Source organism: Cryptosporidium sp. chipmunk genotype I (genome assembly GCF_004936735.1).
Source record: "Cryptosporidium sp. chipmunk genotype I strain 37763 chromosome Unknown contig_51, whole genome shotgun sequence".
Classification (NCBI taxonomy): domain Eukaryota; phylum Apicomplexa; class Conoidasida; order Eucoccidiorida; family Cryptosporidiidae; genus Cryptosporidium; species Cryptosporidium sp. chipmunk genotype I.
Window position 1 is genome coordinate 98,286 of NW_027125594.1, and position 14,686 is coordinate 112,971.

The 14,686-nt window shown below is 26.8% G+C and overlaps 8 protein-coding genes across 8 annotated transcripts; 6 read left to right on the forward strand and 2 right to left on the reverse strand.

Moving 5' to 3' along the window:
• Positions 1-124: 124 nt before the first annotated feature.
• ELE39_003365 (protein with RING finger domain at C-terminus) lies at positions 125-3,280 on the forward strand (the record flags this gene model as incomplete). Its single annotated transcript, XM_067346351.1, has 1 exon — positions 125-3,280. The coding sequence occupies one exon, from the start codon at positions 125-127 to the stop codon at positions 3,278-3,280; it is 3,156 nt and encodes a 1,051-aa protein (XP_067201381.1).
• Positions 3,281-3,650: 370 nt separating this feature from the next.
• Positions 3,651-5,207, forward strand: ELE39_003366 (PH domain-containing; the record flags this gene model as incomplete). Its single annotated transcript, XM_067346352.1, has 1 exon — positions 3,651-5,207. The coding sequence occupies one exon, from the start codon at positions 3,651-3,653 to the stop codon at positions 5,205-5,207; it is 1,557 nt and encodes a 518-aa protein (XP_067201382.1).
• A 391-nt stretch (positions 5,208-5,598) lies between these two features.
• ELE39_003367 (EF hand family) lies at positions 5,599-6,261 on the forward strand (the record flags this gene model as incomplete). The annotated part of the gene is made up of 1 exon (XM_067346353.1): positions 5,599-6,261. One exon carries the CDS (start codon positions 5,599-5,601, stop codon positions 6,259-6,261), a length of 663 nt encoding a protein of 220 aa, XP_067201383.1.
• Positions 6,262-6,493: 232 nt separating this feature from the next.
• On the reverse strand, positions 6,494-7,018 carry ELE39_003369 (uncharacterized protein; the record flags this gene model as incomplete). Its single annotated transcript, XM_067346355.1, has 1 exon — positions 6,494-7,018. The coding sequence occupies one exon, from the start codon at positions 7,016-7,018 to the stop codon at positions 6,494-6,496; it is 525 nt and encodes a 174-aa protein (XP_067201385.1).
• A 1,016-nt stretch (positions 7,019-8,034) lies between these two features.
• Positions 8,035-8,742, forward strand: ELE39_003370 (uncharacterized protein; the record flags this gene model as incomplete). The annotated part of the gene is made up of 1 exon (XM_067346356.1): positions 8,035-8,742. The coding sequence occupies one exon, from the start codon at positions 8,035-8,037 to the stop codon at positions 8,740-8,742; it is 708 nt and encodes a 235-aa protein (XP_067201386.1).
• A 359-nt stretch (positions 8,743-9,101) lies between these two features.
• On the forward strand, positions 9,102-10,136 carry ELE39_003371 (uncharacterized protein; the record flags this gene model as incomplete). The annotated part of the gene is made up of 1 exon (XM_067346357.1): positions 9,102-10,136. The coding sequence occupies one exon, from the start codon at positions 9,102-9,104 to the stop codon at positions 10,134-10,136; it is 1,035 nt and encodes a 344-aa protein (XP_067201387.1).
• Positions 10,137-10,760: 624 nt separating this feature from the next.
• ELE39_003372 (ran binding family 1) lies at positions 10,761-11,420 on the forward strand (the record flags this gene model as incomplete). The annotated part of the gene is made up of 1 exon (XM_067346358.1): positions 10,761-11,420. One exon carries the CDS (start codon positions 10,761-10,763, stop codon positions 11,418-11,420), a length of 660 nt encoding a protein of 219 aa, XP_067201388.1.
• Positions 11,421-12,154: 734 nt separating this feature from the next.
• On the reverse strand, positions 12,155-13,279 carry ELE39_003373 (hydrolase; the record flags this gene model as incomplete). The annotated part of the gene is made up of 1 exon (XM_067346359.1): positions 12,155-13,279. One exon carries the CDS (start codon positions 13,277-13,279, stop codon positions 12,155-12,157), a length of 1,125 nt encoding a protein of 374 aa, XP_067201389.1.
• Positions 13,280-14,686: the final 1,407 nt, after the last annotated feature.

Below are 14,686 nucleotides of genomic sequence, written 5' to 3' on the forward strand. Positions count from 1 at the left end.
ATGATTGCATGCATAAAGAACTCGTGCAATTGGAGATAAAAATTAATTACGTGGAAATTTATTAATATCATTATTAAAGTACTCATAAGGGAAAAAATTTATTATTTTTAAATCCAATAATGAAATGTTGTATGAAATTAAAGTAGAAGGTGGCAACCCAGGTAATGTCCATGAATGGAAGAATTCTGAACTACCAGAGCTATTTAGCTACGAGTTTTCTGGCGAGCTATTTGACTTGTTATTAGATTATGACGTAACTGCAATAAGTTTAAGTAAAACCTTAATTACAATTACTACACTAGATAATGAAATAATCATTTTCAAAAAAAATCAAGAATTTACCAGAATTGGAAAAACTCAAATTAACTTCAGAAATAAGGACAAAATATTTAGACTTATAACTTTAGATGAAAACAGACAAATATTGCATGCACTCAGTAATAAGGATGAATATTTGGTTTATAAGATAAATTTTTTTCAAGAGAAAATTGAAGCCATCAAGATTTTTGGAGAATTTGATATTATTAGTTTCTTCATTAATGAAGTTAATTACAAAACTTTGCTTGTACTAAAAAGTGGAAAGTGTATGATTTTTTCTTTACAAAATGGATTTAACTACGAAACCAAAATAATTCTAACAAATGAAAAAATTATCAAAAATTGTAAAATCAATGCAATATGGAACTCAAAAAATCAAACGGTTTTGTGGAATATTGGTCATAAGCTATATTTATATGATTATAGTGTAGAAAAATTACTTTTGAATATTAATTTGAAGAATTACATTACAATAGATGAGAGAGTGAGTATGAATAGAATACTTTTACATTACTGTGAAGGAAATATATATATTTTGGTTAAAAACAAAGTTTTTTTGTTTAAGATAATAAAGAATGAGAAAGAAGAATATGTTTTTAATTTTAGATTAATATATATGATGGAAGAGGTATACTCAGCTATTGATGCTTCAAATATTGAAATCCAACTTTTAAATTCAGTTTATACATGTATAATGGCTATTTTGAGTAATTCTAAAGATCAAATTAATATATTTATATTTGACTCTTTCTTTAGAATTGTTAAACATGATATTATACATTGTAAAAAACGACTATTGAAAGAATTTAGAAGATATAAATATTTGAATGAATCTGACTACGTTAATATGGAACACCTTCAAAGCGTACCAAGATTTCTAAAGCTTGGAAGAAATCAATTACTAATACACAAAAATAGAAATAAATCATTTTTAAAAATGGAATCAATTGGGATGGATGAGATTTTTATTACATGTATGAAGAAATCTATTATTGACCATTCTTTTTTTTTGATTAATTGTGATATTTCAAAAGAAATGGAAACATGCCTAATTATTAATTACATTCAAAAAAATGCAAATTCAATCGAATTTGTAGATAAGGTGCTTTCAAAAAAAAAAGTATTAAGAGACTCACAACAAGAGCTTGATTTATATATTGATTTATTCAGTCATTTTGGTAAATTTCGTCAATTTATTATTTATCTCAAAGATTCAGATAGCTTTTTAGAGATGTTTAAAGAAGTTAAAGATTTACATTGGTACTCAAACTTTATTTCTATGTTATATAAAAAAGATATTATTTTATTCTACCATGTAATTCATCATCTTCCGATTCAGAAAATAATTATGGAACTAGATTGGAATAATAAAGTTTACTCTGGACTTTTGTTTTTTATGGAAAATAATACTGATCTGGATCTTAAAGCTTTTGGAAATGCACAATGTGATCATAATGCTTCAAACAGACACCAACTGACTAATCCAAAAGATGATAAAGACATTGTCTATTATTATTTGAGCTATTTTGAGGTTTTATCTTGGGTGAAGGTAACTCAAGAACAGACTATCGTTAATTGTCTTCACTTACTTGAAATGATTCCAGAAAATGAAATGATTCAAGATTCTATTATTAATTATTTTAATAAGTATTCTGTGAATTCTTCAAGCAAAATGAGGAAATTCATTATTGAAAATGCATCATGCATATTAAATACTGATAACTTCATAATTATTGGAATATTACTTTACAATAATATAATTGGTGAATATAATTTCTTATATCATAAAATTAAAGATAAAAACAAGGATTGCTTTGTATTTTTAAAGCAATTATTATTTTATCAAATGAATTACAGTAATAGTAAAGTTATTAATATCTCAGATAATTACAAAATAAAGATATGCTTTGAAGAAGTTATTGATTTTTTTAATTGCCACCTAAATAATATAATTGAGATTTATTTGAAGTTCTCAGTGCATGAACTTCTGAATTTTACTATAATTAATTTTGGATTATTCAATACTGAGAATTTACAGTATTTGGCAGAAATCGACACATCAAGTATTTTAGATGGTATTAAATATGATTTACATTCAGAAGAAAAATATATTATTGAAGTTAAGTCAATCGCAATGTTTTTATTAAATAATAAAACAGATGCATTACAATTGTTAGTAGATAATGGATTAATTTTCAGTGCATTATCTTTGATCTTATATCTTAATTCAGATAATGAGAATTTATGGAAACAGCTCATTAATATGACTTTAAAAAATAATATCGTAGAGCCAAATCAGTTGAATAGCTTTATATTTTGGTATGAATATTTTATATACAGTCCAAATGAATTATCAGAAGGCCATATTATAGATTTTTTGTCTAAATTTACTTTTCCAAGAAGTCAGCAACTCTTTAATATTCTTAGAAACGATCTTTTTGTGGGTTCAAGCTATTCATGTGATTGCTGTAACTTTCATAATATTCCTTTTAATGGCAAATATTTGATTTCTGAAGTAAAGAGATTGATTATCGAATGTATAGATTCTTATAAGGAAAAATCTAGGCACGAATATCTTAATAACGATATGAAAATACAGGAAAAATATCTTAAATTTCAAATTGAGCTGGCATGTATTAATTTTGATTTTTGCAATCAAGAGACTAATAGAAATATTCAAGAATATATAATTAGTTTGCCAAGAGCTTCATCTTTAAATTATAATACAGATATATGTTTATTATGCAACTCTAAGCTATTCTTTTTGAAGAACAAGAAGCTTTCAAGCAAAGTAATACTCAATCATTGTAAACATAATTATCATTATGAATGTTATTTAAAACATGTGTATATTTACGAAAAGAGCTACAAGTTTAAAACTGTTATTGAAAACAGCATTTCAAAGAATAACATTAAATGCATTATTTGCCAATATAAATTGTTGATTAATCATCATTATTAGAGGTGGTTAACATTTTAAAAAAATGTACGCGCTGAAAAGTGCATGTACTTGCAAGCATGCATTTTAATGTGGACGGCAAACAAATGTTGAATGTGGATATATCTCGGTATATGTAATAAATAATGTAATATAGTCATAAATAGGGGAAAAAAGTGCGGTTAATAGAAATCATTACAAATTGCAAAAAAATAAATTCCCCCACAATTAAATGAATATAAAGCATGTAATGCAGATAAACAAAATATGAATTTACTTTGTTATCATTATTATTTATTTGTTTAAAATGTTAATAATATAATAAATACAAACATATGAAAAAGTAAAAATAAATAAAAATCAGGAGATGAATTGAATTAAAAATTGCATAATAATGATTAGTAGTTCCGTCAGCACAAGTTTAAATTCATATGAGAATTTTGATGAAAATGAAGAATTAAAGTTGACAGATGAAAAAAAAATTGAAACAGATCATTTTCAAAATGAAATTAGTACAAGAAATATAATTAATAATTTTCCTGTAATAACAGGTTATTATGGAGTTGTATTGAGAAAAAAAAAACATCCACTATTTGGCTCATATTGGAATAAGGAATATTGTTTATTACAATCAAATATTTTTTTATGTCATGAATTAAAATATCCATATAAAATTAAAAGAAGTATATCAATAGCATCTATTTCGAAATGTGAAATTTCAAAAATGGACCCTTGTGTCTACTGTTTAACAATCAATAATAATCAAGAGAATTCAGAAAAGGCTGGTATTTCACAAGTAAGAGGATTTTCATGCTTTAATTTTAAAAATAGAAAAATTGAAATAATCAAAATAAAATGTACATCAACTTTGGATACACAGAAATGGAATCTATATGTTAATAATACAATGAAAAATTGGAGATCAAATAAAAATAATGCCAAAAATCTTTATAATGGAAATCAATACATTGAAAAAACAATAGCTCAAGAATTATTTGAAAAGATGAATAAAAAGTTAAAAAAGATCACTATTCAATCATCCATAAATAATATGATTTTAATATTCAGACAAATTGAAAAAAGAAATCTTTATAATAGTTTATATAAGATTAAGATTAATAGCATCATAAATTCATATAATGATATAGATAAAGAAATTATATCACCAAGAAATACAAGTCGTTCATCCATATCTAATAATGATTTCACATTTAAAAAAGATTTATTATTGATTAAAAGAAGAATTATTTTATTTAAAATTGAGCAAGGATCAAATAGCTTGAAAAGATTAATAATAAAAAGAATGTCAGAATATTGGAAATTATTAAAAGTTAATTCTTTGAATAATCATGGAGATTATGAATTTATGGAATTAAATTATAAATTAATTATAAAAAGAAGAATTTTTCTATTTTGGAGAGAATTACTTAAAATTGTTCTGTTAAAAAATAAAAACTACAAAGAAAATAGAAAATCAATCAATTCAATTGTTTCAAAAGATTCCATTACAACCCACAGCAATAATAATAATAATTTTTTTCATTCCAACTTATCACCTGAGTTAACTTCAAACGAAAATATCCAAATTAATACAAAAAAAAATTATTATAAATCAAACGAAACCAAGAATCAATTTAAACATAATAAAATAACTAAAGAAACTGACAATAAAAATCAAACAAAATTTAAAATTTTATTAAAAAGGGATAATGTTCATATGAAAAATATTGATAATATTCGTGAAAATATTGTACAAATAACCAAGCTAAACTTTATAATACTTACAAAAGTAAAAAAAGCTTGGAATATTTTAGAGGCAAACCGTATAACAAACAATGCAGCATTATTCACTCACAAATACAACCAAGTTCAATCCTTTTTTGAAATACTGGAGAGAAATTTAAAATTAAACCTTTATAGAGTTTTTATACTATTAAAACAAGAAAAATAATTATTATTAGCAAAGAAATTTTGTTGTCGAACGAAACGACTAACAAATTATACAAAACATTTCATTGTAATTATTTAGTTTGAGACAATTGCCTTTATTATAATTCACTATATACATTACTTTCTCAACACTACTATTCGAAAACTTGCATGCAATTTTGCTACATTATAACTATTTGCAAAATAGATTAGTTGGCGGCAATATGTAGAAGAATGTATAGAACTGGCGCCCAAGCAATAATGCACACGTAATTTAGTTAATTTATGTTTATGTCTAAAAAAAAAGCATGGAGAGTATAAAAAACTCACAATAAGGGTCAAGAACAATTTTTTAAATATAAATAAACAAAAAGGAGATAATTATTTGAGTGATCTTAAGATTCGAAAAAGAGATGGCAGAATCATCAGATATAAGAAGTGGGAGTGTAAATGTGAAGCTTTCTGCAATATATGGAGAGGAACAATGTTGTCCAATTGTGGGAGATACAAAAGAAAAAAATATGGGGACTAATACAAGAAGAATTCCATTTGGTATGACTGAATTGACTTTGGAGCATGAGGCAGCATTGAAGGGATTATTTGATACATTAAATACATATGGAGATGGTAGAATTAGGCTTAATGATTTAATTATTGCATTAAGAAGGGCTTTTGATAATGGCACTGTCACATTTTCAAGGCACGAGGCTTCAGCTGCAGAAATTACTGGTGAGCATATTGATAGTGAGCTTGAGAAACTTAAGGAGGATTTTGATATTAACGGAGACGGAACATTGGATTTTGATGAATTTAGACGCTTGGCAAGAATGAAGATTCTGAGATTAAGCCGCGATGATGAAATTCAATTAGGTTTCAGACTCTTAGACAGGAATAATAGTGGATATATTACTACTTTAGAATTGAAGCAATTATTAACAACAAAAGGAATTTCCCCATTGACATCGGAAGAGGCTGATGAACTTTTGTTTATTGCAGATGTTGATCATGATGGATTAATAAGTTACGAAGAGATTAAGAGATATTTGGAATATAACAGGAGGCCTCTTCTAAATTAGCAATCTAGAATTCCTTAATAATAAAGAATTACAATAGTGAAAGAAATAGTAAAGTCTTAATTATTAGTCATAATAATAGTAGTAATTCCTTTTTTTTTTATATATTATTTTATTCAAGAATACTAATGACAAATTTTTAAATGATTAAATGTAATTAATTAGATAAAAATAGTTTTAGATTCATAATATGAGTAATTAGACCTTTGTTTTTTTAAAAATATATATGAAGAATTTAAATATATTCATCGGGAAATACAACTAAGTTAACAAATCCTTGGCTTAGTGGAATTTTATTATTTTCAAGTACTTCAGAGTGGATAATTCTGTTTGTAGAATCAAAGTGATTTCCTTTATCATTCTTTTGATAATTCTTTAATATTTGTAATATTCCTTTTTTAATTTCTTCTCCAGTTAGAAAGTCAGAATTTTTAATGTAATTAGTAATCCTTTCATCAACCGACATATTATTTACAAAGGAAACAGATTTCTGACTTTCAGAAAGATATCTTTCATATTCTTTCTCAAATCCCAATTTGATCTTGCTAATAATCAGCTCAATACTACCGAAAATCAATTCGTTAAATTTTAATGGTTCAAGACTATTTAGAGGAATCTCTTCTGAAATTTCAAAATAAGAATGTTTGCAGCTGCTGTTTTTATCATTAACATCTAAGTCATAAATCCCACAGCTATTAACTCTAGTTGTTAGTAATAACCCATTAATGATTAATATAGCAACTAAACTTGTAATTTTCATAATATCCTATTACACAAACATTAATATTTGTAACTGTTACTTTTTAAATATTATGAGTAATATAATTTATTAATGTTTTCTTTTTTCAAACTGCATATATTTCTTCTTTTCTTAAATAAATCCTTCTTTATATTTACAAATCCTCTTGGTCTAACAAAAATTCAAATTTATATTATTTGAACTGGTATATTTATTAGCATTCCCTTTAGTTATTTATCCATGTATGCAATATTAAAATGAATAATTAAATTTACTCGTATTCGAGTGCTAATTATACTGATATAATTTTACAAACATGTACTTTTGATGCAGATTAAATTCTCTAAATCCTAAATCAATTTCAAAGATAACCCCCTGTTTCCTACAATTAAGACCCAAATTCTTTATTCTCAAAAATTATAAATGCTCACATACTCTGTCTTCCTAAATTATTATCAACTCATATTTTATATTTTTATTTTAATATTAATAATTATTATAATTTTTTCCACATGCAATCTGTACACGTAATACAATTAATTTTAGTCGATTTCATTCTTCGACCGGTATAGGGAAATTAATTAAAGAATAAATGCAGATGAAAAAGAGGCAGTTGGCGCCTAATCCAAATGCACATTTTTTAAAATTATTAATACTAATTAGTAAATACTATTTATTAAAAGTTAATTATTTAAATATTTTGAAATTTTAAAAAAGAGTCATGGTAAGAGCTATTCAGAAAATGACTAAAATGAATATGGTGCGTTAATAATATATTATGTATACAGAAAATAGCGTTACCAAATATAATTTGTCTAAAGTTGATTAAGTCTGTGATTCATTTTTGCATTTTTTTTTAATGCGAAAAAGATTAACAAAAAAAAAAATTGATTGGTTAGTCAATTATTCAAAAATTAAAACTATATCATTTTTAAGCAAGTAATTATAAAAACTGTTTGGTATAAATAATGCTAAAGGAATTTATTTAATGATATTATCATTTTTTAATAAGGAGTAAAGATTTTGGATTAATTTTGATGAATGCTACTTTATTTTTTTTGCTATTAATATTAGTTTATGTAAAATCGCATAAACCAATTAAAAATGAAGTAGGACTAAGAGAAAGCGAAAATTCAAGGATACCTTTATTTCTCGATATTTCCAGCAATAAGTTGGGGCTGAATTTGGTCATTGGGAAAAGAACTGTTCGATTGGCTATTGATACGTTAAATGAAGGAATTAGACTATTTCAAGATGGTACGGAGGCTTGCAATAAAGGTAAAAAAGGTTACTCATTTAGAAGTGGAACCGGTTTTGAAACTAAAGATAAAGACGATAGTGAAGGTAGTAAAATTGACAAAGCTGAATGGAGTGATGATAGCTGCTATGATCCACTCTTATCAGAATCTGCTTCTTGGTGTTATAATAAGGATTACTGCAGAATAAGTTATTATATGAATTCTTATACATGTGAAAAGAGAAAGGAGTTTCCAGATACTAAGGAAAGTGAAATTTTTAATACTTTTTTTCATTCAAATGAAAGGATTTATGATGGTATAAGTAAACTGGAAGTAATGCTAGAAGGAAATGAACTAGTAATAATTCCATGGATGGTTCCAGAGTTGATTTTACAGGAATTTCCTATTAAACTAATAAAAAGTAACTTATCTACAGGAAATGGAGAAAATTGGCCATCTTTTCACAATTTTGATGGATTTATTGGTCTAGTAGGTAAGTTTATTTGATTCTAATATTTAGAGTGGGGCAAATTCGAGATTATTGTATTAGAAATTGAATGGTATTCAGTTGGTTTGGCTATATTTGATTAGCTTTACTATTTATGATGATTTCCCTTAATTTTACCATCTTTCGGGTCTGAATCAAGATGTGTTGATATTATGGGATATACTGAAATAGTGAAGGATTTATTACATTTATGTAATTTATATTATCATCTAGCCGTTTCAATTCACTATATTTCTTGAATTTGATAGCCCAAAAAACATTTAAATTGTTAATTCAATTTTTATTTAACTTTGACATTATTTAATTCTCAGGCTCATCAATTTCATGCAGAGGTATATCCATTTGGAATGATATATTAATGCTATATAATACATCAAGAGTCTATTTTGATGTAAATTTTGAGAATCCTAATTTATCTTTTCTATACTTAAATGACTTACCAGATTATTGGGATCGTAATTTAATATATTGGAGCGAACCAAAACAATCTGGATTTGTTTATGATGATGCACTAAGTGTATTTCAAATCTACAATTTGGAGGTGTGTGATTCAAATGTTATGGGAAGTATTTCCTCGAATTGGCTTGCTGCTTTGGACTTATCATCAACTTGTTTGTCTTTGCCTCCTTTTATATTTGCAAGATTAATAAAATGGCTGCCTTTAGATTGCCCAAAATATATTATAGATAATGATAGATTTGATTTTGATCAATCAAAGGGAAGCTCTTTGGAAAATGAAGGATTGCTTCCATATTCATCCTTGTGTATTGTTAAAAAGAAGCCACTTCCTGTCATATCTTTTTGGTTAACTCAAACTGATCCAGATAATAATGATATAGACCCTATAAAGATCTTTCTGGATGATTACATTATTCACTTCAACAATATCGATTACTTGTGTGTAATTAATTCAACACAAAGTACTTTCGGAAAAGTTAATTATATACCTTACAATGATGGCTACAACTACTTTACACCTTATTATTCATCCTCTAATACTCCTTTGGTACTTTTTGGATCCCTTTTCTTAAAATCATATGGAGTAGTAATTGATAATAACTCAGGAAAAGTCGGCTTTTACCCAAAATATAAATACAAGAACCATGATTCTAACAGTATTGAAAACTTTGAGAATTCAAATTGTAGTCCAAGAAAAGAATGTCTATTAGAAAATGGATTTAAGTATGATTCATCTGTTAATGAATGCATTCCTCCAAATTGCTCAGACTGGCTCCTTTACGACTTTAATGCTGAAACTAATACGTGCGAACTAAATTCGGTATTTCCTCTAGTTCTCACATTCGTTATCGTTTTATTTACTTTCTTCGAAATACACATAATGTACCTAAAACAGTTTGTTCTGGACAGATCTAGTGCAATTTCTAATTCATGAATAACCTAATACTAGTGCTAAGTTATAAAACTATTTACACTTGCATTTACATTATAATTATAGTTCAGTTAGAGAGTTTGCTTTAATTGTTATTTTAAATCCTAAATCCCAAACATAATTTTAGTAAAAATCTTAAGTTTTATTTATTGACATCCTAAAGTTCCAAAAACCTGATTATTATTTTTCTCCTATTTTAATTACCACAAATTACATTGTTATCGGCCTCCCCACATTTCTGGTATCTGTCAAGGACAAGAGCCCGCCTAAATCAACATTAAATAAATAATATAATTAAATATAATATATGAATTTACAAGTATAAAGGCAAATAGTAATATATAAGGAAAAGATTAAAGTAAATAAAGACGCGAGAGAATTAAATAACTGGAGGAAGAGAGAACTGATTAAGTAGCAATATAGCAACTTAATAGATTTGGGCAAAAGAGAAGAATTAAGGTTAATCATAGGAGAAAATCTAAAGGTTGTGATATTCTTAATTCAGGTGAATACGTAAAGTCATATATATTTATTTATAGTGTTTCTTTTTTTGAAGCTGATTAGCTTAGATATTGATATTATTATTGTTGCGATTCATTTATCGAAAAGACCAGAATTTGAATTAAGATGAGTGAACTTGAAAAGAAATTTGAATTAGGAGCCCCAAATCCTGCAACTCAAGAACCAAAACCAAGCGAAGATGCAACAGCAGAAGGTGGAAATGCAAGTGGAGATGAGAGGTATTATCCCGAGGAAGAGCTAACTGAAGGCAACTGGAATACTCCTCAAGTAGAATTGAAACAAGTAGAGGTTATGACAGGAGAGGAAGATGAGGAGGAGTTCTGGAAACATAGAGCAAAGTTATATCGTTTTGTTAATGGAGAATGGAAAGAGAGAGGCGTCGGAAACGCAAAGTTATTACAACATAAGGAGACTAAGAAAATCAGATTCCTCTTAAGGCAAGAGAAAACTCTAAAAGTTGTTGCAAATCATTACGTAATTCAAAAGGACAGTTTCTGTAAACTTACTCCAAACAGTGGAAGTAACAAGATATGGGTTTGGACCGTCCAGGACTTCTCCGAAGAGCAGAAGCTTGAGCAATTTGCACTCAAGTTTGGTCAAACTGAGCAGGCTGACATTTTCAAAACCAAATTCGAGGAAGCTGTCAAAATTAATAGCAAGCTCTTTGATGCTACTGAAAAAGAAGACGCTGGAGAGAAAAAACAAGACGAAAGCCAGAAGGAAGAAAAGGACGAGAAGCAAGACGAAGAGGAGAAGCGAGACTAACTTTCCTAAGTGCCTCTGCAGCATTGCTTAATAAATACCTTCTTTATTCAAACAAGTATAGCTTATTTTAACTACAATTACTTTCCCATTGTTCGTTTTTGTTCTCGTATTTTTTCCACTTCATGTATGAAAATAATAAAAATTAGGCGCCAAAACTGTTTTTATTCGTTCATAATTGTTATCTATATTAAAAAAGAAAATCGACGAATATAAATTGTGGAAATAAAATGAAAGTGATTTTTGTGGCATTTTTGGTGAGTTCAACAAATGAAATGCATTTTTCAGTTATTCCATACCCCTCTCTTTGCTTCTTTACCAGAGATTTAACCCATTGAGAGGGGAAAATTTGCATGTAAAGGTAATTAACTTGCTTTAAAAAACTTACGCTTTGATTAAAACCTATAAAGATTATAGTATATAAGTTGAGTACTATATTTGCATTAGTTAAGCAAATGCCACCAGAAACACCATGGGACACTGTTTTCACTATTATTAGAAGCCAATTTTTTGCTGTAAGTTAAATTCCTTGCAAAATAAAATTAGGAACCCAAAATAATTGTTGCAAATTTAATACAAATCCGTACAAATAATTAAATTATAGTGGGGATTCACAATATTTCAATTTCTGATTTTTATATTATTCATTCAAATGCAAATATGTAAGTTTATCTTGAATATAAATGTTATTAACCTGTCAACATCTTTTGTTCTATTTTTAATTCAAATCCATTTAGTTAAGAAGAACTAATATTAAGAAAGTCTATATATTCCTCGGTAAAATTCTCTGAGTTCATCCTGACCAATACGTCTTCTCCAGAAAAAGTGTAATTGAGTCCTTGAACAATATTTACTTCATTATCATAAAAATAACCCACACTTTTGACTTGATTTAAAGGAACTCCCACCGTAAAATTTGACTCCAAGAAGTCCAAAGTAGCCAAAGCTGGGGATAATATTGGATATAATGGAATGTGTTTGATATTTGGGTAAACGACTATTGGAGTTTTTGTGTAATATTTAGATAGAAAGTCCACTGCAGGTGCTAAAGGAACTGTTTCATCGTTAATCCCCCAGAAAAAGATTATCTTAAATTGATCTTCATATTTAGCTAAATTTTCAAAGTCTAAATGTCTATAAAACAAGCTCCCATCTCCACCAGATTTAACATATGTTGAAAACGTCTTGTGATAATTATTGATCATTTCTTTTTTTTCTTTTTTAGTTTGTTTATTTAGCTTAACAATTCCCAACTTGGAAGCACAATAAAATCCACATCTAAACATTCTTTTGGAACTATGAATGTTTTTGACAAGATGGGCGAAATTTGAATTTGATAATTTGTATAATTCTGGTAAATCATGCTTTGTCATTATTCCAGGTGGGCACATTAATATTAAGTTACTAATATGATTTGGGTGAGCTAATGCATACTTGATAGAAATTAATCCTCCCATAGAAACACCTAATAATGTAAACCTTTCAATAGCATTGTTTTGATCATCAACCCAACCAATACTTATAAGTAGTTCATTTAAATGAGCAGCAAATTTTTCCTGTGACAAAAATCCAGAAACTCTCCACTCACTATTTCCATGTCCTAATAAATCATAAGTCAAGACTTGATAACCTGCATGAGAGAAGATACACCTCCAATCATAAAATTGAGTAGAATCTCCCAACAAACCATGCACCATTACAATTCTTTTATTTTTTACATTGGGCTGATTTAAACCAAAAAAAGTTTTTCCAAAGCTTAAATCTGCAAACTTGTCTTCAAATCTACAGGAAAGGCCTTCACGCAAGCAAAGTGATAAAAAGCAGAGTATGAATAGAAGTTGTACTGTATATTTTAAGTCCATTTTTAATTAAAATTAAAACTTTCCTTTAGAGTTGATTTAACAATATGTTCGAAGTTTATAGTATACTCTGAACTTAAATTTTTAAATAAACAAACGAATACAGGAATTTTATCTGATTAAAACAACTAAAATTATGTTAAATAAAAAAGTTATCCAAATTTTTTTTTACTTGGAAACTGGTTAGACTTAATGCAAAAGGTTAAAAAATAAGTATCAGAGAAGCCCGCCAAAGCTGTATTATCTGGTATTAATTTAGTGGAAATATTTCATTGTCAAATGAAAAATTTTTTTTTTTGTATTGTCATTTTTTTCATTTCATACTAAGAGTTAGAAGTAATTGGTTTTATTACTTTATAGATAATTAACATTGGTGCTTCATTTTTTTTTTAAATAAATTGTCTATTCTTTATATTTTACAAGAATTAACTTAAAGTGAATCTACTAAATCTTTCAACGCTTTGTGAAAAAGGATAATCCATGTAATGATTTGCTCTAGATGTGAAGAGTAGGAAAAAAATGCGATACTTTTTGTGTTTATAACTAATTCTATACTTAGAATACTACTAGAATAAATGAGCATGAATTGCTGCATTAAACTAGTGTGGTAGTTATATAAAATAGTTAGGCTATAGTTTTTCTTGTTAATAGATATATTATTATTTTTACTAACCAATATTTTAATTTTTTTTATTTATAGAATAAATTTTTGGATATATTCTAGGCAAGTTAGCATAAATACAGTGTAGAAAATATTCCCAATCCTCTAAATGTATTGGAATTACTATGTTAAATTTTTTTGATATTTTTTTTGCAATATTATGCAAACGTAATTAAAAAATTATTTTTTCTACTGGTATGTAAAAATAAATTCTAAAAAAATTGTATTACGTGTTTGCATGAATGCATTTTACCGCCAAATGTCATGCTTAGAGTAACTCATGCATCGCGACAACGCGTAAAATAAAGTACCAGGATAAATAAAGTAATAGGAAAAGGTAATAAAAAGCAGCATAATTAAAGGGAATAAAAGGTAGAATTAAGATCAAAAAAAGCATTCAGAAAAGACAAGAAAAATTATTATTGGAAAAAAAGTTACTTTTTATTTTAATAAGCCCTATTTTAAGCATTAATTAAGTAATAATTAAGAGAGAGTATTAAAAAGTAAAAGATATTTAGAGGAATTACAATTGATTAAGGAGAGAGAACTCTTTTGAAACTTTATTAAAGTGATCACATGGATATTATAAATAATTAAATTCAATTATAGGGAGTAAAAAGAGAGTGAAAAAAAATTTGATTCTATCACAATAAAGGGTACTACTTAGCTCAGATAGCCGAACCACCAAATTCAATAGAAAAAAAATACTGAGTATATTTGAAGCAAAACTATAAATTAAGATTAAAATA